This window comes from Manis javanica, chromosome 8 (assembly GCF_040802235.1).
Source record: "Manis javanica isolate MJ-LG chromosome 8, MJ_LKY, whole genome shotgun sequence".
NCBI classification, from domain to species: domain Eukaryota; kingdom Metazoa; phylum Chordata; class Mammalia; order Pholidota; family Manidae; genus Manis; species Manis javanica.
The window spans coordinates 104,963,215-104,988,311 of record NC_133163.1 but is presented as its reverse complement, the minus strand read 5'-3'; the positions used below and the strand labels follow the sequence as shown (position 1 = coordinate 104,988,311).

General features: G+C 36.7%; 1 protein-coding gene across 10 annotated transcripts in view; it reads left to right on the top strand.

The window, feature by feature from the left end:
* Positions 1 to 25,097, top strand: part of DNAAF4 (dynein axonemal assembly factor 4) — a 67,964-nt gene that overhangs the window by 33,910 nt on the left and 8,957 nt on the right. For 5 of the 10 annotated variants that reach the window (XM_073211885.1, XM_037020985.2, XM_037020986.2 and 2 more), the window contains 3 exons: positions 11,048 to 11,201; positions 12,225 to 12,330; positions 14,446 to 16,102. In XM_073211885.1, coding sequence (XP_073067986.1) covers positions 11,048 to 11,201; positions 12,225 to 12,330; positions 14,446 to 14,555 — 370 coding nt within the window. In that variant the 3' untranslated portion in view covers positions 14,556 to 16,102. Of the gene's footprint in view, positions 1 to 11,047; positions 11,202 to 12,224; positions 12,331 to 14,445; positions 16,103 to 21,942; positions 22,509 to 25,097 lie in introns of those variants that run through there. The other 5 variants (XR_012120699.1, XM_073211884.1, XR_012120700.1 and 2 more) reach the window with 5 other exon arrangements.

Here is a 25,097-nt window from a genome sequence, read left to right as displayed (position 1 = left end):
ATAATATAAGACTAGAAGAAAGGAACAGAAAGGAGATATAAAAGACAGCAGAAAACAATAAAATGACAATAAGTACATATCTGTCAATAATCACCATAAATGTAAATGGACTGAATGTGCCAATCAAAAGAAATAGAGTAGCAGAAAGGATGAGGAAATAAGAACTATCCATATGCTGCCTACAAGAGACTCATTTCAGACCCAAAGACATAGACTAAAAGTGAAGGGATGGAAAAGATATTACATGCAAATACTGGGAGAAAAAAGCAGGAGAAGCAGTACTTAGACAAAATATCTTTCAAAACAAAGAAAGTAACAAGAGGCAAAGGACAGACCATAATGATAAAGGGGTTACTCCAGAAAGAAGATATAACCATTATAAATATCTATGCACCCAACATAGGAGTGCCAAAGTATGTGAAACTAATACTAACAGAATTAAAGGAGGAAATGGATTGCAACACATTCATTTCAGGAGACTTTAACACACCACTCACACCAATAGATCAACCAGACAGAAAATAAATAAGGAAAGAGAGGCATTGATCAATATAATAGATCAAATGGACCCAACAGATAATCTACAGAAAACTTCATCCAAAAGCAGCAAAATACACATTTTTCTCAAGTGTACATGGAACATTTTCCAGAATAGATCACATATTAGGCCACAAGAAGAGCCTCAAGGAGATTCTCAAGATGGCAGTGTGAATAGGGTGGTGGAAATCTCCTCCCAAAACCATATGTATTTTGAAAAGACAGCAAATACAACTATTTCTAAAAAAATAACCAGAAGATACAGTATACCAGCCAGGCTACATCTACATCTGTGAAAATTCAACATTTCATGGAAAAGAGCAAGCTACAAAGCCATGACCCGGCGGGACCTGAGCACTCCCCACACCCCAGCTCACCGGTGGGAGGAAAAGAATCAGAGTGGGGAGGGAGTGTAAGCACAGGACTGCTAAATAACTAGCCCTAGTAATCTGCATGGGGAGGACAGACACACGTTGCATGGTGTACTGGATATTAGAGGTATGGAAAAGCAAAATCTGAGACAAAGACTGCGAACAGGTCCCCAGAGCTGGCTGCCCTGGGACAAAAGTAAAGTAGGCACTTTAAAAGTCTTAAAGGGAAAAGGGTTTAACAAGTGGACAAAATCATCTTGACATGCTCAGCCCAGCAGGCTGGGAACTTTAAGGAACTTCGGGTGCCCTAACCTCCTGGGTGGCAATGCAGCTCTGAAGCCCCTCACGGTGATAAGCAGCCTGCCATTCATTCCCCACTACCGGCAGTGCAAGCAAACTTGCTGACCCACCATTGCTGCAGAACAGCTGGGGAGCAGCCCCACCCACGGCAACCACACAGAGGCTTCTCCCTGTGCGCCAATAACCAGCCCAGACCCAGAGGCTGCCCCTTGTGTGCGGAGAACTGACACAGACAGCGGAGACTGGCACAGAGTCCAGAAGACACAAAGGGGCTCTGCTCTCTCAGCAAGCACACACTGCTTGCATTCAACTCCTGCCAGTGCCCTAGGCCATCCTGAGGGCTGCCCCCCCAATGGTGGCTCAGGGGATTAACCTAGAAGCTGTCCCCTGTGTGCAGTTGACCAGCACAGAAAGAGGAGAACAGTGCAGAGGCTGGGAAGCACGAAGGGGCTCTGTTCTTGTGGCGAACATGCACTGCTCACCTGCAAACCCTGCCAGTGTCCTAAGCCATCCTAAGGGCTGCCCCGCCCATGGAAGCTCAGGGGATTAAACCAGAGGCTGCTCCCTGTTTGCGGTTGACTGGCACAGGCAGCAGAGATGGGCAAGGTGACCAGCAAGCAGGAAGGGACTTTTTCTCCCAGCTGACACAAGTGCCACTTGCCAGCGACCACTCCAATCGCCATGAAAAGGCAGAAGAACCTTGTTCAGTCCAAAATCCCTCAAACACCAGAGAGAGGGCATGGTGAGACTGAAATCACCAATCTTCCTGAAAAAGAATTCAAAATAAAAGTTATAAGCATGCTGATGGAGCTACAGAGAAATATGCAAGAGCTAAGGGATGAATTTCAGAGGGAGAAAACAAAAATGAAACAAACAATGGAAGGATTTAAGAGCAGACCTGGTGAGGTGGAAGAGACTGTTAATGGAATAGAAATCAGAGAACAGGAATACAGAGTAGCTGAGGCAGAGAGAGATAAAAGGGTCTCTAGGAATGAAAGAATATTAAGAGAACCATGTGACCAATCCAAACAGAACAATATTCGTATTATAGGAGTCCAAGAAGAAGGAGAGAGAAAGAAAGGGATAGAAAGTGTCTTTGAAGAAATAATTGCTGAAAACTTCCCCAGTCTGGGGAAGGAAATAGTCTCTCAGACCATGGAAGTCCACAGATCTCCCAATACAAGGTACCCAAGGAGGACAACACCAAGACATATAATAATTAAAATGGCAAAGATCAAAGACAAGGACAGAGTATTAAAAGCAGCCAGAGAGAGAAAAAAGATTACCTAAAAAGGAAAACCCATCAGGCTATCATCAGACTTCTCAACAGAAACCTTACAGGCCAGAAGGGAGTGGCATGATATATTTAATGCAATGAAACAGAAGGGCCTTGAACCAAGAATACTGTGTCCAGCAAGATTATCATTTAAATTTGAAGGAGGGATTAAACAATTCCCAGATAAGCAAAAACTGAGGAAACTTACCTCCCACAAACCATCTCTACAGTGTATTTTAAAGGGACTGCTCCAGGTGGAAGTGTTCCTTAGGCTAAGTAGATGTCACTAGAGAAAGTAAAACCACAGCAAAGAAAGTAGACCGACCAAATACTAACTAAATGCAAAATAAAATCAACTATCCACAAAATCAGTCAAGGAAACACAAAGAGCACAGAATAAAACACCTAACATATAAAGAGTAGAGTAGGAAGAAAAAGAAGAGAGAGAAATAAAGAATCATCAGACTGTGTTTATAGTAGTGTGATAAGTGAGTTAAGTTAAGACGGTTAGATAGTAAAGAAGCTACCCTTGAACCTTTGGTAACTACAAATCCAAAGCCTGCAATGACAATAAGTACATATCTATCGATAATCACCCTAAATGTAAATGGACTGAATGCACAAATCAAAAGACACAGAGTAATAGAATGGATAAAAAAGCAAGACTCATCTATATGCTGTCTACAAAAAACTCACTTCAAACCCAAAGACATACACACACTAAAAGTGAAGGGTTGGAAAAAGATACAGGAGGGAGAAAAAAGCAGGTGTTGCAGTACTTGTATCAGAGAGAATAGAGTTCAAAACAAAGAAACAAGAGACAAAGAAGGATATTACATAATGTCCTCAGTCCAACAAGAGGATATAACCATTATAAATATCTATCGCCCAACACAGGAGCACCTACATATGTGAAACAAATACTAACAGAATTAGAGGAGGAAATAGAATGCAGTGCATTCATTTTAGAGACTTCAACACACCACTCACTCCAAAGGACAGATCTACCAGACAGAAAATAAGTAAGGACACAGAGGCACTGATCAAAACACTAGAAAGGATGGACCTAACAGACATCTACAGAACTCTGCACCCAAAAGCAACAGGATACACATTCTTCTCAAGTACACATGGAACATTTTCCATAATAGACCACATACTAGGCCACAAAAAGAACCTCAGTAAATGCAAAAAGATTGAAATTCTACCAACCAACTTCTCAGATTACAAAGGTATAAAACTAGGAATAAACTGTAGAAAGAAAACAAAAAGGCTCACAAACACATGGAGGCTTAACAACATGCTCCTAAATAATCAATGGATCAGTGACCAAATTAAAACAGAGATCAAGCAATATGTGGAAACAAATGAAAACAACAGCACAACACACCATCTTCTGTGAGACACAGCGAAGGCAGTTCTAAGAGGAAAGTATATAGCAATCCAGGCCTATTTAAAGAAGGAAGAACAATCCCAAATGAATAGTCTAAATTCACAATTATTGAAACTTGAAAAAGAAGAACAAATTATTTCCCTCATTTCTGGAGTATAACAAGGAAGCCAAACTGAAGGAACAAAATAGCAACTGACTCATAGACTCCAACAAGGGACTAGCAGTTAACAAAGGGGAGGGGTGTGGGAGGGCAGGTGGGAGGGAGGGAGAAGGGGATTGTGGGGTATCATGATTAGTGCATATTTTGTGTGTGGGGTCACAGGGAAGACTGTGTAGCACAGAGAAGACAAGTGGGGGATCTGGCATCTTACCACACTGATGGACAGCGACTGCAATGGGGTGTAAGGGGGGACTCAATAATAAGGGTGAATGTAGTAAACACTTTGTTTTTCTTGTGAAACCTTCATAAGACTGTATATCAATGATAACTTAATAAAAAAATGAGTAGAAAGGTAAGATAAGGTCATTGAGCCAGAATTAGAATTTTGACTGACAGGTACAGCAAAGAACAGTGTGTGTGTACACACATGTATAATTGACTGCTGGCAAAAGCAATTAATTGGCAGCAACCTAGTGCAAAAGTTTACTTTCCCACTGTCAAGCATGAGTGGTAGATTGTAATTACTTTAGACTTTGATGTTTTGTACCATTTTGCCTTACTACCTTCAATTAGGCAGAAAAAGAAAGAGAAGGAGAGTTAAGAGGAGGAGGAGCTGAAAATGAGAAGAGATAGGAGAAAATATAGTAACTAATGACACCCAGAGAAACAGAGCAGAATAGTTTATCACAGTGGTAAGTACAAACAGATGAAAGGAAAGATAAAAATTGTTAGAAATGTATCCTCTCTAGCAGCGTGTAATGCAGTACAAAAGATAGAAACAGACACAGTAGGACGCATTCTGAAGCAGTATGTTAAATGTAAGCCAAAGGATGGAATACTTTCATCTCCAGAGGCTTTGCTTCATGTAAGCTTTCTTTATTTACACAGGCAAAACCAATCCAACTGTTTTCACTGTGCTTGAACCAATAGGACGTTTGTTTCACAGAAGAGTAGAGGTGGGCAAGCCTTTCAAAAGAGCAATAGCTTGAGAAAACTGTTTAGGTGATTGTATTTACTCAAAAAGAAGTTCTTAGAAAAAACCACAGTACCTAGCCTTTTACTGCTGTGTCTTACTTTTAAATGCCAAGTATACCTTGCAGGAAAATACACAAACTTGGGTAATTTTATTTGCAGCTGAAAGCATCTTACCTTTTCTAACTAACATTATGGATCAGATAGGCTATTGCTGAGAACATCTCATATAAAACAGAGTCTAGGTGCCTGATTTAGATATGTGCATGGGGTGATATTACTTAACAGCATTAAATGACTCAGAATCTGTAAATAACTTTAAGTTTCCCTTCTAGACACTTGTAATCGTGTAAGGTTGATGGACCACTGTTCTGTCCCTCTGACATTACTCTGTACTTGATTTTTAGCATTACTTTTTTCAATAATCTTTCCTAAGCCCAAACTTAAAATCTCTTCTTCCTCCTCAGTAGGACCACTGGAATCCCAGCTGCATACCTCACTCCCTACAGCACATTCTAATCTTAGGAGGGAATTAAGGATATTACATTCTGCAGTCTCCTATCCAGCGTGGTATTACTATTCTTACATAAAATCATCATCTACCCTACTTGCAGTGTTTAAATTTTCTTTATATTTTCTTGGCCTAAGTGCCAGATTTTGTAGGCTGCCTAATACCCCAGTCCTTTTAAGATTGGGGATCTGCTTTGCTTTTGCATTTCCTCTTGCTGCCCAGGCTAAGTCTGCTTCTCGACCTCAGCTTCGTATGCAGGAGCCTACTATCTGCTGACAGACTAGCCTAGTACCAGCATGTGCCTGTTGGGATTTCCATATGCTTGCTATTTCTGAATTTTTGGTAGCTGGACTCTCTCTGCCTGTCTGTGTGTCCTTTTACTTCATATTGTACTTAATTGATTGTTGACCTTTTTAATTCTTGGTTGATGATTGTGATGACCACCTGTTACCCTCTTCTCCCAACACAATTTATAGTACTAATTGCCAAACTGAATGTCTTTCTAATACTTAGGTTTGGGTCCACACCCTGGCAAGAACTGTGAAGGGTTAGCCTACCACAGTTTCATGGATACTGGCAGAGGACAGGAGACTCATCGGTCAGAGACAAAAGAGTATTATTCAAGGCACAGCAAGCAGAGTGAGCTTCGTGTTGTGTCCCTTTGCCCCTTGAGTCCCCCAGGGCCAATGCAGAAGCAGGCCCAGGTTTATACGACATCTGAGAACACCAAGCTTAAGGAACACAATTTTTCACAAGAATCAAGCAAACCTGTCCAAGCTTTGCTGCAAAAGGAGTAACCATCTTTTTTATACTGAGCAGCAAACAAATCTGCTCTTTGCCTATGAGGGAAACACTATCTCTGTCTTCCAAGGCTGTGTGCTATACATTTATCTTTGGAAAGATAGCTCCAAATAAAAGCTCTCAGTGTATCTGACATAAGACATGCAAGAACATAAGAAACCCATGGAGAATCATCTCCTAAGAGGCCCTTGCACCTGCCTATTTTCAAGACAGATCTATGAAATCTGCCTTGCTCTGTTGCATTTTAAAAAATTCTGTTAATAGAAATAAGAGTTTTTTTACATTGCTACATTTTGCCTGACTTAAAGAAGTTTAGAAGCCATATTCTAAGATGCCTCCTGTGATGTAATTATAATTTGTTCAGTTGATTGTTTGAATGCATCTTACAGCCCATAATATTCTGTTGCAATATAGTACTTATTATGGCGGAAATTGTCATTTTGTTTGGTATGCACCATCCTTTTCCTTCCTCCATTCTGAGTGCTAAACTGGCTGATGTGCCTTCACTAGGGCACACTGATGCTCAGCTTTAGAAGCTCTTGAGATACCCAAGAATGTTTTCTACTCACACAGTTGCTGAAAGAGACAAGGTCTTTCAAAGTCCTTTGAGGGCCAGGTTGGCTGTTACGGTTCCTGTTGCCCACAAACGCAGAGCTGTTCTGTCTTCTGTTGGATTGTGTATTATTCCCTGCCCCTGTTGCTGCTTCTAAACCACACTACTTATGATTTTTTCTCTTACCTGCCCCTTTCTTTCCTTCTTTATATAGTACTTCTTTCTTATCATTCCTGCCTCTTGTTGCTTCTCCCACGCTCAACTCTTGTACAAAATCTGTGGTCCTTTGGCCATTGCCAATCAGAACATTTCTTTCTTTACAAAGGCACACCATCAGTCATCATAAAAATGACAGAATTGCTTGTAATTGTCTATGTCTCTTTTGTTCTTGCTGTACAGTCAGTACAATAAGCACTCAATATGTATTGAATGAATACATAATTCTTTTCACTGACAATGTCTTATTTGGAGCATCAGGGGAAATGGAAATGTAATACTTATTAACTTTTCTGTTTAAACTTGGTATTCAAAGACCACTGCCCTTTAGATAGAAGTTTAATTTTTTTCCCTCTCCTTTTGAAATGTAGCTTTTTCTGAGTTCAGAGCTATTCTGAAAGCTGTCAAAGCAAATTTTGGATGGTTGGAGTGGTATTGAACTTTAAAGAATGTAATGTCCATTTTGATTTATACTTTAATAAACTTTAAAAAAGTTTAATACTTCATATTTCTTACTATTATGCTCCAACAATGGTTTTTAAAATTCTCTTCATTGTAAGCTCTTCTTCGCTTTGAACCTGGGAGAATTTGTCTGATAAAACTGGTGTTTATAAAAACTGTAAACTTCTATTAAAGAAGAAAAATGGAACTGTTCTTCAAATGTTTGTACAGATATACAGACCAATGAAATAGGTAACCCAGAAATAACCCTGATGTATATGGTCAGTAATTTTCAATGAGGGTGCTTAAACTGCTTAGTGGAGAAAAGGATGATCTTTTCAGTAAATGGTCTTGGGAAAACTGGATATCCATAAGCAAAAGAATGAAGTCGGACGTTACCTAACACTGTATACAAAAATTAACTTAAAATGGATCAAAGACCTAAACATAACTAAAACTATGAAATTCTTAGAAGAAAATACACGGTGCTTCTTGACATTGGATTTGGCACTATTGCTTGGATATAACATCAAAAGCACAGGCAACAAAAGAAAACATAGTTAAGTTGGGGTGAATCAAAATTAAGAACTTTTGTGCATCAAGGATGCTGTCAACAAAGTGAAAAGACAACTCATGGAGTGGAGAAAATATTTGTAAATTACATATCCAAAAAAGGGTTAATATCCAGAACATACATGTAAAGAACTTCTACAATTCAACAGCAAAAAAAAAAAAAGAATCTGATTTAAAAAACGGGCAAATGGCTTAAAAGACATTTCTCCAAATAATATAAAGAATTAGTCAATAAGCACATGAAAAGATACTGAACATCACTAATAATTCAGAAATGCAAATTAAAACCACAACAAGATACCCCTTCACACACATTAGGATGGCTATTATATTTATTATATTAAAAAAAGCAAACAGAAAATGTTAAGTGTTGGTGAGGATGTGGAGAAATTGGAACCCTTGAACACTGTTGGTGTGAATGTAACTAAAAATAGAATTACCATGTGATACAGCAATTCCACTTCTGGGTATGTACACAAAAGAATCGAAAGCAGGGACACAAACATATTTGTACACCCATGTTTATAGCAGCATTATTGACAACAGCCAAAAGGAAACCTCAGGTGTCCATTGATGGGTAAATTGTTAAATGAAATGTGGTATATTCATATAATAGACTATTGTTATTTAGCCATAAAAAGGGAGGAAATTCTGACACATGCTACACTGTGGATGAACCGTGAAGATGTTATGCTAAGTGAAATTAGCCAATTACAAAAGGACAAATAATGGGTGAGTCCACTTACGTGAGGTACCTAGAGTAGTCAAATTCACAGAGAAAGAAAATAGAATGGTGGTTGTCAAAGTAGGAGGGAGTCGGGAGTTGTTACGGAGTTTTAGTTGGGGAAAATGAAATTGTTTTGGAGTTGGATGGTGGTGATGGTTGTACCACAGTGTAAATGTACTTAATGCCACTAAGCTGTACACTTAAAAATGATTAAAATGGTAGATTTTATGTTACATATATTGTACAGTTAAAAAAAATGTTTGTAGTGGACATGATAGATTATCTAGTCAACATTTATTGTGTCGCTTTATCCTTCATGGCTGAGTCCCTATTTTGTGTAGGTGTGTAGACCTTGCCCATATGACTTAGGGTGGGAGCCCTCTCCTAAGTCCAGGGATGAATTCTGATTAACTTCAATACACCAGAATTGTTTTCATTGTGCTGCTCATAGTTTTTTGTTTTTTTTTAAAGATATATATATATATATAAATGTTTATTATAATATTGTTTATAAAAGCAAAGTACAGTATCAGGTAACAAAAACCCTAAATGTCCATCAGTAAAAGGAGACTGATTTCAGAAATCCTGGCACAAATGAGAGAATCTCTGTAAAAATAGTATATCTCTATTTCTTAACATGAAAAAATGGTCATATTGTTGAATTTTTAAAAATGTTCCAAAACAGCAATATATGGTACTGAGGAATAAAAGTGGGGAGAGAGATATTGAGGAAGAGAGGGAGAGACTGGCGGGTTTTGTAGGCAAAATTTTTTTTTTAAGGGTAGGTACATTTAGTAATGAGGTGGGAAAGGAAGTAAATTGGGAGATTTCTGGGAGAAGTTTTTCTTGCTCTTAAAGAACATATACAAGATATTGTTGCCTTTTCTTCTAATGAATTTTGTCCTCGAATGTGGTACCTTGACCTATGCAGCCATCTTAACACCATGAGGTAAACCAGCCCTAGTGTGAGGTAGCTGCTGAGTACTATAAAATGGAGAATGTAAGGAATCCAAGGCTTTGATAACATCCTCAAGCTGCTGATTGGGCTGGGCATGGAGTCTTTCTCTCTGGACTTTTTTAATGTGAAATAATTTATTTCCTTACTTATATAAGCCAGTTTGAGTTGGAGTTCTGTTCCTTGTGGTCAGAAACATCCTAGTTGATAGGAGGCATTTCAGAAATGTAAATTCTTACCACAGAATTGGATTTTCTAATTTGTGCAAGTTATTTTAAACTTGAGTCAGGCTTAGATTATATATCAACCTGTGTTGTTATCTTACCTTTTATACATGATTCATTGGGTGCCTTTATGGGTCTACTTTCAATGTCATCAAGTTCAATATCCTAGAACTGTGAAGTATGCAGTACAAGCAACTGAAAATGAATTTTAAGGTTATTTTTATGGCATTTGATATTTGGCAAACTATTTTCTGTTTTCCTTTATGCATATTTCAAAATTAAGAGCATTGTACATGAAAAAAAACCTTTACATTTTAAATAAATCCTTTAATTATGTACATCTCTTTATTTGAAAAGAATTTTGGAATATTTGAACTGAAAGAGTGTATCTACTAGGATGCTTTTCTTTGAAAGTAACTGGAAAAACCATTTTAAAATGGCTTTATGTTAAAAGGAATTTACTGACTTACATAGCTAAAAAACTAATGGTGTGCTGGATTTCAGGAAAAGCTTGATCCAGCAGCTTATCTGTATTACCAAAGACTCCATTTCCTTATGCCTTTTATTCTTTTCATAATTCCATAATATTAGCTTTATTCTAGTGCTAGTTATTTCTATGGTGTAAAAAATGGTCAGCAACAGTTTGGACTGAGAGCTTTCTTCATTCATACCCAGCAAGGGGTTTTCTCCCAATTTTTCATTGTCCATCTTTGGAAACAAAGTCACAGATTTCATTCTAAATAGACCATTTTGGGTCACAGGCCCATCTTCGAGTCAATTATTGTAGCCGGAAATGGAAAAATGCTTATTGGCTTAAACTGCTGATTGCTACCCTTGGAGGTGGGAGTGCTGCCAGTCCTATTCGGATTAAATATTGATATATGTGAAGAAGAAGAGTCAGCGCAGCCTACAATGCCCATTGTACAGGCAGGAGAAAAGGAGGTTAACTATCCCCTCTGCCAAATATCATTAGATATTATTTCTGTGTTTTGATTTCACTGTTACATTGTTTTTCTTTTCTATTTTTGTCTCATTAGCAAATTGTTTGCAACAGAGAACTATCTGGCAGCTCTTAATGCATACAACTTAGCCATAAGGCTAAATAATAAGATTCCACTATTGTATTTGAATCGGGCTGCTTGCCACCTAAAACTAAAAAACTTACACAAGGCCATCGAAGATTCTTCTAAGGTATATATATATTTATATATAGTGCTTTAAAATTGTTATCCTCCTATTTATTGGTTTAAATAATGTCCTTATCTTTTTTCTGTTAAATTTAAATAATTAAGATGAGAAGATTTTAAGAATCACCTTGCTTATTATACTTTTTTACTGAAAACAGATTTTTTTGAATAGACAAGGAAGTGGTAGTTTTTGAGATTTCAAGTTAGAAATCCTCTATCAATTGCTACTATATGGCCTTGATCTAGCAGTTGAAGTTCACAAGGAAATTAGTAAATGGTTGCCAATTTGTGCCCACCCTTTTTCTTATTAAAGTTTTGCCAACTTAATGCAAGGGAGAAGGAAGAAAACCTGGTATTCCCTTGTTATCATTACCACTGGCATAGTACAAGGTACCTCCATAATCATTTTCCAATTTTCAGAGTAATTTAGTATATCTTAATTTCCATGACAAATATCATGTCATTATCTTAAACTTCTAGTTATTTTTTTTTCTTTTTATCCTTATCAAAGTGACCTGTTTTAAGGGAAAATCAAATGCAAAATCTCTTTCTTATGTGACTCCTTGAGATTGAGGATATGGAGGAAATAACCAAGTCCTCATACTCTGATTTCCCTAAGCTGTTGAAAGTCTGAGAATGTTTTTTATCATCGTGTTTTCCTTTTACTAGCACAATTTCATACACAAATATTTTTTGAATGATGAATAAATGGAACCACCCTTTTTGAATATAAAAGATCATAACATCCATTTAATCATTCCTGCTAATAAAGGGAAAGCTGTAGATAAACCAAATTATAACTTTGGAGGAAAGGGCATGAGTCCTGAGTCTTGTATAAGAACAATTGAACAATTCCTTAAATTGTATAACATAAATATATATGTTTGATAAATTTCTATATCAGCTAAGCCAAACATGTAAATGGGTGAGGGCTTGAGGCTTGTTTTAAAGTTAAGGTTTTTTTTATCATGTTCTTGCTCAAATTTAAATTAGAAAATTATGTCTTTCCCTTGTTTTATTTTGTGAGGCACTAGAATTGCTGACACCACCTGTTGCAGAAAATGCTAATGCAAGAGTGAAGGCACATGTACGACGTGGAACAGCATTCTGCCAACTAGAATTGTATATAGAAGGTAAGAAATTGATAGGAATGTTTTAATGAAAAAATGTCACTGGGATTATTTAAGATCATGACTTTGCAGGACTCCATTGTTTTATATTTTGAACGTTTAATTTATTCTTTGTAGCTTATGTGACAAAATAAAAAATGATTTTGAAATATTTTAAAAATCATTGTAGAAGGGAGTTAAAACAAAATGTGGCCAAGTTTAGATCTAAGAAAATTCTGTAGTATCAGATAATTTTTCTGTGGAAAGATGTGTGATAGAGGATATACATGAGTCACTTAAGATATAATGGAAATTTAAAAATGAGCTTCTTTGGCCATACACACAGATATATGCACACATACACAAACTCAGAAGTAACTGATTTAACACAATGTATGATCACTGCTTATATTTGTGAGACCGTAGTAAGATTTATAATTCAGCCCCATGTGTACAGAAGCCATAGCATTTATTTAATTTATTGCTTTTCATTTTTAATTTATTTAGGGACTATTTTACTCACATTGCCTAAAAGACAAAATTTTGTAGTGGTCGGTGTTGTATCTTCAGTGGTCCTCTTCTCATACTTCCCTACCCAGAGGCCCGTGCAGCTTCCTTGGATTCAGGGCCAAGTTCTGTACTCCTTGATGGTGCCTCATCAGGGAATGGGTTCTAGTCTATAAAGTCTTATTATTTCTGACTTCATTTTTAAACTTGTTTCTGCTGTTTTTAGGAGCTTTTTCTAACCAAATCGTACAAATTAGATTTATATACCCCATCCTTTTTTTAGTGTCTTTTGCAACTTCATGAGGATAAAAATCAAGATAGAAATAAAACATTATAAAGCATTCTTTAGAAATAATAGCATTATAGATTTTTTTAAACTAAGAGGACCCTTCATTTTAAAGATGAGAAAATGAAAGCTTCAGGAAATTAATTTGCCTAAAGTGGCATTGCAAATTGATAGCACTTAGAACTCAAGTTTCCTTATTTTCAGAGAAGTTCTTTCCACTGCTTAAAAAATTTTTTTTAAATTAAAGTATCATTGATATACAATCTTATGTTGGTTTCAAATACACAATACAGTGGTTCAACATTTACCCATATTATCAAGTACTCACCCTTTCCAATGGTGGTGACTGTCCGTCAACATAGTAAGATGTTACAGAATCATTAACTCTGTTCTCCATGCTGTACTACCATCCCCATAACCAGCCTATATTGGGAATGCAAATTATTGTGCCCCTTAATCCCCTTCCCCCACCCACAGCCTCTCCTCTTTGATAACCACTAGTCCCTTCTCCGTGTCTATGAGTCTACTGCTACTTTGTTTCTTCTGTTTTGCATTGTTTTTATACTACACAGATAGGTGAAAGCCTTTGGTATTTATCTTTCTCTGCCTGGCTTATTTCACTGCGCATAATACCCTCTAGCTCCATCCATGTTGTTGCAGATGGCAGGATGTCTTTTCTTTTTATGGCTGAATAATATTCCATTGTGTATATGTACTACATTTTATCCATTCATCAACTGATGGACACTTAGGTTGCCTCCATATATTGGCTATTGTAAATAGTTCTACTGCTTTGTTTTTAAGCAAAGATTTAGATTCCGTTATATATTCTTTAACAACCAGTCTACAGTGCTTTCCTTTTTAACAAGTTTTCCTCAAATGAATTCTGTAGGTATGATAATTACAGAAAAAATCACAAACTATAGTGTATGAATTAAATGTAAGTATGGATTGAGTCTAACAAAATTATTTTTTATAATCTAGAATTTCTAAATATACCATTTATGTTTTCATTGGGGTATTAAAATATCCTTTTGATATGTGAATTTTATTGAGTTTGTTCATATCTTAATGAGTTTAAGCTGTTAGCTTATTTGTACTTGTGTTTAAAATATGTTTTACTGACTCCTGAATGAAATCAGTATAGTTATTCTCAAACTCACTGAAAAATTTGTGCAATCTCTTAGACATACTACCATGTGTCTGAAGATGGGAATCTGATTTTAAACCAGTTACTTGTCCTGAACCATGTTCTTAGCGGTTATTTTCTTTAAAAATATTGTCTAGATAACACAAGTATTAATAAGGTATTTATTTTATTGATCATCACTGTTATATGAATATAGGCCTACAAGATTATGAAGCTGCACTTAAGATTGATCCATCCAACAAAATTGTACAAAATGATACTGAGAAGATTCGGAATATAATTCAAGGAACAGAACTAAAATCTTAGTGACTACTAGGTATTATTTTAAGTTTTTTAAAAGTAATTGGAAGCATTAGAAATCTTTGTACATATTATGGAGACTGCAGAATCACTTTATCTTTAAGTTCTCTATTTCTGTAAAAGGTAAAAATATAAATCTGTAGAAAAGGAAATGTTTGACTTGAATGATTTCTAAATAAGTTAATCAAAATAAGATTAATCTATTTTAATTCTTCTCTTCTTCATGTTAATAGGTAAATGAATTACGTATTTTTTGTTACTGAATTCAGCTTTTAAAACTAACAGAATATTTGTTGGTGTGATGATTACCAGCATACTTACTCATTTTTAACAAGGTAGAATTTTAAAATAAATGACTGTCTTTATAAAGTATTTTTGTTTGTAAGTACACCATTTACTTGTCTGAGTAGTTGACCTTGGTATGATCAATACTGATGTTTTCACTAATTCCCAAATGCACAGAAGCTCTTTTTTTGTTTAATGCTTTGTCACATGTTTGAAATTATACCAGTTCAACCTAGTAAAACAATTATTTAGAAAACCTTATTTCACCTTTAGTTGTAGTCACTGTTCCCTAAAACATTTATTATATTTCATAACACTATCTGGTGAAGATAAGTTTTGTAGTATACCTTTAAGTATACAGGGAATACAAGGCAGCAAAGAGTGAAATGTTAATTAACTTAGTATATTATGAGATTGTCATTGGATTGTACCACCATTTGTGTTGTATCACTGTGATAATGAAAGCATTAAGCAAAAACAGTACAGTTTTCCTTTTGCATACAGTAGTTGTCACAATTCTCTGATTATATAGAGAAGATTTTTAGGAAAAACAAAAAAGTTTTTTAGGAATAACTTTTTACATTATCTGGTCATCTGATATCGTTCAAGTGATTATAAAACAGCCTCATTATTTTTTTTTTAATGCAGTGCTTTTGTGAATGTGTATGAGTATCCTACTTCAGTAACTCTGAAACGTTTGCTTACATAAAGCAACTTTCATAACTTCTGTACCAGCCCTGAGTAGGTGTCAGATCTTCCGATGAAGCAGGATTGCTTTTTTCTTATAAACAAACCAGGGCTTGTTTTCTTTAACTTTAAAAAATAAATGTGACCAAAATAAAGGTTGGTCTTCTTGTGTGTCAAATACCAGTTGGGCATTCAAAATATGTAGACCAACCCACTCAAGTTCTTTCTATCACCATCCCTATCCAAAAACAAAAGACTGAAACAAATAGCTGCTCTAAGTGCAAAAAATTTAACCTTGCAGGCATAGAGGAAGGGAAAGTCTTAATAGTTATTTATTAATATTTTTTATCCTATCCTCTAAATAAGGTCTTGGTTTAAAAGCAACAGACACTCATATGCATTCATGAAATACTTGACCTCTATTGAGCAATATCCTATGGTTTACAAGGGACTTTTGTCTTAGATTGAAGTGGTGCTAGAATTAAAATATTTTAACATTCCTATTTCCTTTATGATAAAAACATTCTTCTCAAATAATGGTGTTATTATTAAAGCCTATGAATAAAAGATAATAAAAAATTCTTAGGGTAGTCCTTTGATTTTTTTTTTCATAATGCCAATTTTTTTATTGAAAATAATTTCGAGATACCAAGTTGTAGCTCTGGGAGGAGAGGGTTCCTCACCTGGGGCAAGTTCTCCATGAATTTGATGAAACTGAAGAAAGGCAAGGACAAAAAGTTGGGGAGAAAGGGAATTACCACAGTTATTCTCACTGAAGTCACAGGCGGCTGGGTACACGCACCTGGGTCAAATGCGCTCCCCAGGCCAGCTGTGGGTCCTGCTCCCCAGCACAAGCTCCAGAGGTCCCAGTCTCTCCTCGCTCCCTGCTTCCATGCTCAGACTTAATTCTCCAGGAGTGCCAGGGCTCCCGTTTCTACTTTCCTGGAAGTGGCCTGCCTCCTCCTCCCACACTCTGGGAATAATTCTTTGTTTGGGTCCCTGTGGACTTGCAGATGCCTGACCAATTATGTACTATAAACACAGGTAGAGGAGAGAATGGCTGTTTCCTCTCTACCCTTCCCCTGGGCAGGTACTCCCTTGGCTGATCAGGGGCTCTGTCCCTGGTAAATGTCCCATAAATGTGCAAACATGCTCTTATTATATATACATTGGGTGCTATTGAGGCCAGGCGGGAATCCTGGTTAGAAAGTTCTATTTTCCCTGCACAAGTGGACAAAAACTTAAATGTAGCCATTACAGAAAGGTAAACTGGAAAGATCTTAAATCTCTCACTAATGCATGATTACCATATGTAAGTATACAATGTACATGTTTATTGAACTTTGATTAATTTAGTTATCAACAAATACCAAATCTATATCAAAATATTGCATGCAAGGGAAAGATCAATAGCCCAGTTTTGCAATAGGTGCTTTATAGGAATAGGAAATCACAGGAAGTAGGAATAGGAAATAAGATTATTTTTAGATTAGATTTTTAACAAAAAATATTTCTTTAATGCCACATGCCTCTTGACAGTCACTTTGAAAGTCAGCTGGGGTAGATGGGTAATTAGTTTCACAAAACATGTCTTTATCTCATTTGTTAAGAAGAAAACCACAGGCCCAAAGATGCAGTCTAATGACCCTGTGTCAGCAAACCAATACTTAATACCTAATTGTAGTCTCAGCACCCCACTCCTCAATAGTAGACCTCATCATTTCCCCATAGGAGAGTGACCTTGCTTAACAATGAATTCTCTGCTAACAATTTCCTTTTATGACTCCCTCTCTACCTTTAAAAACATTTTCTTCTCTGCAGCTCAGTGGAGCTCCCCTCTACTTGCTAGATGGGATGCTGCCTGAATCATGAATCAGTAATAAAGCCAATTAGATCTTTAAAATATAGTTGAATTGTTATTTAACACATTGTAGTGCTTAAGCATTTTATCAGAAATGCCTGTTTCTTTCCTTCTTCCCAGAAAGAGCTTGTGAATTACGTCTGTTAGAAACCAAAATTCAATGAAATTTGAAGATCTAATTGGTTTTATTAAGCAACTCATGAATTGGGTAGCATTTCATCTGGCAAGTAGAAAAATGCTCTGAGGAGTTGCACAAAATTGAAGGTTTTTATAGACAAGGAAGGGTGGGTGTGCATAAATTGCAATATTTCCAGAATCTCTCGCCTGGCCTTAGTGCATCTCAATATCAATAAGTGTTTCCAAGGAGTGGAGAGAAGTAGTTCATCTCCATATCAATGGGTAATTACAGGGGTGAGTGAGGGCATATCTGGACCTGAGAAGTTGGGTGGGTCCCCTTCTGCAGCCCAGTCATGAAAGACGGGCAAGCAGAAGTGGCTGAATGCTTGTAGGCAGTAAATGGGTTTCTACCACTTTATTTCTCCCTTTGACTGATTTCCTTTTCAAAGGTATTTTGCCCTGGGTTTTTCCCCTAGAGTTACATCTGGAAGTAGTCAGCAGGACCACTGAACCTGAAATCTGTCTTCATGGGTGCGACCCTTGGGCAGGATGCCCCTAGAGATGGTCGGGAGTTGCCCGGAACCCCCCCACGGCCCCCACCCCCGTGGGTGGTGGGGAGGCCCCAGTGGCTTCAGTGGCAGAGAGTGCAGCTTCACCTGTGAGCCCCCTATCTGTGGGGCTTCCAATTGGGGAATGCCCAGTGGGAAATTGGTCTAGGGTAAAGCAGCTCCTAGAGGGGCCTTCCCCTTAATTGGGGAAGGATGGAGACACTGGAAGCTGTGAAATTATTCCTCCATGAGATAGAAGACTGCTTAGAGACCCTGAGTGGCTGTGTAGCAGTTGGGGCAAAAAGTTATTAGCAAAAGAAAAGATTAGAAATTGTTTCAGGTAAAGTCACCCTCCCTTAAGAGGAGCAAGGCATCTTATGCATATTACCTAACTAGTGATCAGGACATTCCAGATCGATTGGCTTAAAATTACACTCCTGCTGAAACTGCAGTTAGGTTGGTCATTAAGTCCCAGTTTGGTGACTTTGTCCAGGGAAAGTGACTCCATGATGGGCCTGTATTTTTCTTTTTAACTCATCAAACAAAAAAGGTTTGCTCCCGGCCAGGTTTGGGATAATTTTTCATTCACACATTTAGCTCTTTACTGACAGATGTAAAAGTATTATTCCTAAGAGACAAATGTTATCTAAAACTTAAGTGGAAAATAAAACATAAGTGTTTACATAAACATATCCTGTCCCAGTCCCTAGTATAGATAGTAGGTAGAACAGTAAAAAACAGATTTTGCTTGGGAACTGTAGCAATAGGGGAAAAGAACCCTCAGTATAGAACTGGAGTTTGTTCCTAATAGAGCATGGACAATGGATAAGTGGTGATTGATAGCCAAAGAGCAAGTTGGTGGTTGGGGGTGTGAGGGTGTCAGTTTCATTACTGTATTGAAACATTCTTTAACTGTACTAGAAAATTGTAATAGAAAATTACTAAGAGGAGACATCAGAGGTAGGGAGATTATGGCTAAACTAACAGGATTCTAGCTGAAGGCAGGCTAGGTTGGTTAGATATCACTAGGGGATATTGGAGGATGAGAAATTTGGCCATATATTGAGGGTGATCAGATATTGATGGTGGGGCTTCTGGCTAAACTGATTTAGCAATATTTTTGCCAAATTTGAGCTCTTATGGACAAGGCCTAGTTGAAAAAGTGGCTCCTAGGAACCTGTTAAGAGTTTTGTTAAGGTGAGACCACCTGTCACTAGCAAGCTAAGTACTTTCCAACAAACCTCATCCATGTGGGAAATAATGGCAAAGGACTTTTACTTATACCATCTGTGGAAAATGTTAGTAAGTGATATCCCAAGAGGCCTGACAACAGGTGTATAGTTCATTAGGTTATTGATCCATCTGGCTTAATCTCACTCTCAAAGACCCGTCAAGAGCATCCTCAAGAGTTGACCCATCTCAGAGGATCAGGTTCACATTAACCAAATTCAAGAGACTGAAGGAACAGATTGCCTACTTGTTATTAATTCAGAAACAGAAATTGAATGAGCATGTTTGTGGGGACAGTGGCTTATATAATGATTTCTCCTTATAAGCAGATACATATTGTAAATGAAATCATAAAGTTGCTTTGCAAGTGTGTTAAACAACAAACCCAAAATGAAGTCACTTGGCCCCAGGACACCAAATATATGTAACTGCAGCCATGTGACTTTTAACCAGTCAATCTGGAATTTCCTGGTAAGCATTAGTGAGGTAATCTGCATGATAGACCCCTGCCCTTCCCCTAAAGGAAGGTGACTTTGCCTGAAACCATCCTTTCTTCACTTTTGCTAATTATTTCCTTGACCTGCCCCATTTCTGCCTATATAAGTTTTCCACTTTGTACAGCTCCTTGGAGCTCCTTCCTACTTGCCAAATGGGATGCTGCGGTATTTGTGGATTGTTGAATAAAGCCAATTACATTTTCAAATTTACTTAGTTAAAATATTTTTTTAAAAATATGGAATCAGAAAAATGAGAATTATTTTGATGAATGGAATGTTTCATGGTATCATCTGTCCAATTCTACACAACAGGCTTCCTCTTTCATAGGAAGTTTATAATTTCCTTTGTTTACAAGCCTTAAGGCATACCTCACTGTTACTCTTATGTACTAACAATAAAACCATGTTCTTCAGGTTATGATCAGATTATCAGCATTTGCCATTGTTCTCTTTAACATTGTTTTTGAAATGTTATTCCCCCTTCTGAAATGTTTTAAAAGCACATGACCCTAAGACCATCTCTTTCAAGGTATTCTCAAGGAACTACTTCTGACAATAATCATATTTCATTTTACCTTTTTTATGACCTAAATAAACATGGTTTCATTTAGCAGTATAATATGATACCTAGAACATAGTAAACCCACAGTAATTTTGAGCTATTATAGATAGTAAAAACCATCGAACTTTGTCAAATAATTCTTGATGGGGTAAACTGTATTTCAAATAGTCTTTTAGTTTACAGTGAAAAGAGGAAAATGATCTAAATGAACTGGTAAAATATTACTTTGGGAAGATAAGCTTCCGGTTTCATTTGAAACTGAGGGCTTGTGGGTAAAATTGCAATATTTCCAGAATCTCTTGCCTGGCATCGCCATATCAACAAATGTTTCCAAGGGGTGGAGCATCTCCATATCAGTGGAGAATTACCTGGGTAATTGAGGGCTTATCTGAACCTGAGAGGTTGGGTGGTAGTTTCACTCGCTTCTGCTGGAGCAGGAGAGACACGGATGACTTCTTGTAAGCAATGAACGGGTTTTAAACTTTATTTCTTTGAATGATTTTGGTTTCGGCTAGGTGTTTTGCCCCAGGATTTCCCAATCCCGGAGTTACAGGGCTCATGCTATATTTCTAATGATGAGTCAAGAAACAGAAGTAAAACTTTCAAGTTATGATAATTGTATAAAGGTGGGTTGAAAGGTTGCCTTAAAGTGTCAGTTTTTTTACCTAATGTGCTTTAAGTATTTTCTAGAAGAACTGATTGTTGAAACTATTATCTGAAATGGAGTCTTTATTTTTAGAAAAATTAGAGTATACTTATTACTTTTTTAGATTTTTATCATGGCATATTCCATAAATGTACTGCTTTATTTATGTATCTCACAAAGTAGTAAATTTAATATTTTACAGTCCATATTTTAATGCTTCTTTTAGGTTGTTCTTATGTATCCTAGTTCTAAGGGCCCTCTAAGTTGGTGAATAATTCTGTGTTAGGACTATCCATGCCTTTGATTTTATACACTTAAGCTGTTTTAGTCCATATTAAAGAAAAATTTCTGTTTTCTTTAGCTACTCTTTCTCTTTAGAAAAGATTACCAATAGGCCAGTGGTTCTCAAATTGTGGTCCCATTGTAATACAAATATGCTATATTACCTACCTTTAAAAATATAACCTTTGGCCTCATGTCTACTGCCAGCTATCACCCCATTTCTCTGTTCAGTGCACAGCTAACTACTAAAAAGTGGTTTTACCTCTTACCATTCCTTCTTAAACCTAATCTAATGAACTTTTCCTCTCTACAACCTCACTGAAATACTCTTTTATCCAAGCACTCCCTCTCCCTGAACCCTATTTTATTTTTTGCCCCCATAATAATTATCACCTGGTGGTGGCTGGAGTTCTTGTTCACGGAGTTGAAGAATGAACTTAGCAAACATTCAAGGTAGGAGCACCACAGAGAGTTTTTTATTTAGAGATAAAGTGAGAGGAGAGAACTCCTGGCTCATTCCAGGAGGAGACAAGAAAGTCTGTAGTTGTGCTTTGTCTAGAGGATTTATTGGAAGTAGAGGATTTTTAGGAATGTGATAAAGGGCTTAGGGGTGTGGACTTGTTAAGTGGTCTTAGAATGTTCATCCTTGATGAGGCATTAAATTTCTTTTCTCTTCAGTCCTCCAGGTAATTCTGCAAAATTAACATAAGAAATTTACTGCAGATTCTTTCCCAGAATAGCAGCTTCTTGGTCTGGGAGCATCTTAATCAAGACTGCCTGCCCTGCCCTCAAGGTGGGCTGAGTTATTGTCTGTTTGCTAAAGAGTTTGTTAAGAATCGTACTTCTTAACTTCTTGAGTTTTAAAAGGCAATCTTTAAGATGGAATCCTTCTTGCTTTCACTATGTTTTTTATGGCTGGGCTTGCTTGCCATTATTAATTGCCCAGGTTGCAAATCACCCTGAAGGAGGAACAACAGCACATAAGCCTGGGCCTTTTAGCATGCTAAGGTGAACCTTACACATGATTACAAATGATTAGCATAATAAAGCATGGGCTGTGCTGAGATACTTCCCTTTATCTGGGGAATATTAACTGATTTCACTGAAGAATGACTCTAGAGCTTAATGTTTAACGTGGAGTTTTGGTAGGGGGTTTTCTTGCATGTTGTTACACTGCTCTGACTGAAATTATCATGGCTTGCTTTTTCCAGGGGCCTTCACCCTACTCTGTCTAAACCCATGGTTCCTGTCTCACTGGTATGATTTATACACATAGACATATATATGTTTATGTATGTGTATAAATGTCTATGCCTATAAATAGATATAAATGTATGTCTGTGTATAAAATGTAACAAATATACATGTATATGAATATCTATGAATCTGTCTATATAAGTACATCTATAACATGTATGTATAACATGTAGACATACTTACAAATATTTATAGGATATATATAAACATGTAGATATGTATGCATGTTTCCATGTATACATATCTATACATGTTTTTTGGTCTTTTTTCCCCTACTAGAATTTACTAGAAGCTAAGCTCCATGAGACCAGGCTCTTAGTATCTGGAATTGTCCCTGGACTTCAATAGGCACTGAATGACTGACTCCATGGTGGCATTCCAGACAATGTGCTTGATTCTGTGATACTCATCCTGAGATTTAGCAACAACAATAAAACAAAAAGGGCCTAACTAAAATAAATAACAAACCCATAGCTACTATCATACTCAATGATGAAAAGCTGAAAGCTTTTCCTCTAATATCAGAAACAAGACAAAGATGCCCTCTCACCACTTTTATTCAACATAGAACTGTAAGTCCTAGCCAAAGCAATCAGGCAAGAAAAGGAAGGGAAGGTATTAAAATTGGTAAGGAAACAGTAAAATTGTCAGTATTTGCAGATGACACGATTCTAGATATAGAAAACCCTAAAGACTCCACCAGCAAACTACAAGAAACAATAAATGACTTCAGTAAAGTCATAGGGTACAAAAGCAATATACAAAATTCTGTTGCATTTCTATATATAAATAAACTGTCAGAAAGAAAGTAAATCAATCCCATTCACCCTTGCATCAAAAAGAAAAAAAATACCTGAGAATAAATTTAATCAATGAGGTTAAAGCCCTGTATTCTGAGGCCTATAAGACATTAATGAAGTAAATTAAAGAAGGCACAAATAAATGAAAAGATATTCCATGCTTGAAAAAATTAATAGTTAAAATATCCATACTACCCAAAGCAATCTACAGATTCAATGCAATCCCTATCAAAATATCAGTGGCATTTTTTCACAGAGCTATAGCAAATAATCCTAAAGTTTGTATGGAACTACAAAAGACCTTGAATAGCCAAAGTAATTCTTCAGAAAGAAGAACAAAGCTCGAGGTATCACACTCCCTGATTTCAAACTATACTTACATGCTACAGTAATCAAAGCAGTATGGTACTGGCACACAAAAAAAGACACATAAATCAATGGAACAGAATAAAGAGCCCAGAAATAAACCCATACTTATACGGTCAATTCATATATGACAAAGGAGGTAGAATATATAATGGGAAAAAAAACATCTCTTCAATAAATGCTGTTGGGAAAACTGGACAGCTACATGCAAAAGAATGAAACTGGGTCACTCTCTTACATCATACACAAAAACTTGAAATAGATAAAAAACCTAAATATAAGACATGAAACCATAAAAATTCTAGAGAAAACATAGGACATTGGCATTAGCAACTTTTTTTTTGATTATTTTTGTTTATTTCTTATTTTGGTATCATTAATGTACAATTACTTGAACAACATTATGGTTAGTAGACTCCCCCTATTATCAAGTCCCTTCCACATACTGGCATTAGCAACTTTTTTCTAGATCTGGCTCCCCAGGCAAGGGAAATATAAGCAAAGAGAAACAAGTGGGACTACATCAAACTAAAAAGCTTCTGCATGGCAAAGAAAACCATCAACAAAATGAAAAGGCAACTTACTGAATAAAATAAAATATTTGCAAATGATATTAGCCCCTTATCCAAAATATATAAAGAACTCATACAACTCAACACCAAAACAACCACAAAAATCCATTTGAAAGACTGGGCAAAGGACGTGAATAGACCTTTTCCCAAGAAGGTATACTGTTGGCCAACAGACACATGAAAAGATGCTAACATCACTAATCAGAGAAATGCAAATCAAAACCATGATGAGATAGATATTGCCTCACACCAGTTGAAATGGCTACTATAAAAAAGACAAGAAATAACAAATGTTGGCAGGGATGTGGAGCCAAGGAACCCTCCTATATATACTGTTGGTGGGAATGAAAATGGGTGCAACTACTTTGGAAAGCAGTGTGGGACTTTCTCAGAAAACTAAAACTAGAAACACCATGTGACCCAGTAATTCTACTTTTGGGAATTTACCCAAAGAAAACAAAATCACTATTTTGAAAAGATACATGCACTCCTATGTTTACCACAGCATTATTTACAATAACCAAGATATGGAAGCAAATTAAGTGTTCATCCATAGAGGAATGGATAAAGAAGATGTGGTGCATACATACTATGAATTATTTCTCAGCAGTATAAAAGAATGAAATCTTGCCATTTGTGACAACATGGATGGACCTAGAGAGTATTATACTAAATGAAGTAAGTCATACACAGAAAGACAAATATGACTTATATGTGGAATCTGGAAACGAAACAAACCAACAAAACAAATTAGATTGATAAGCACGGTGAACAGACTGGTGTTTGCTATAGGGGGAGGGGTGGGAAGATGGGGATAAAGAGGTATGAACTTCTAATT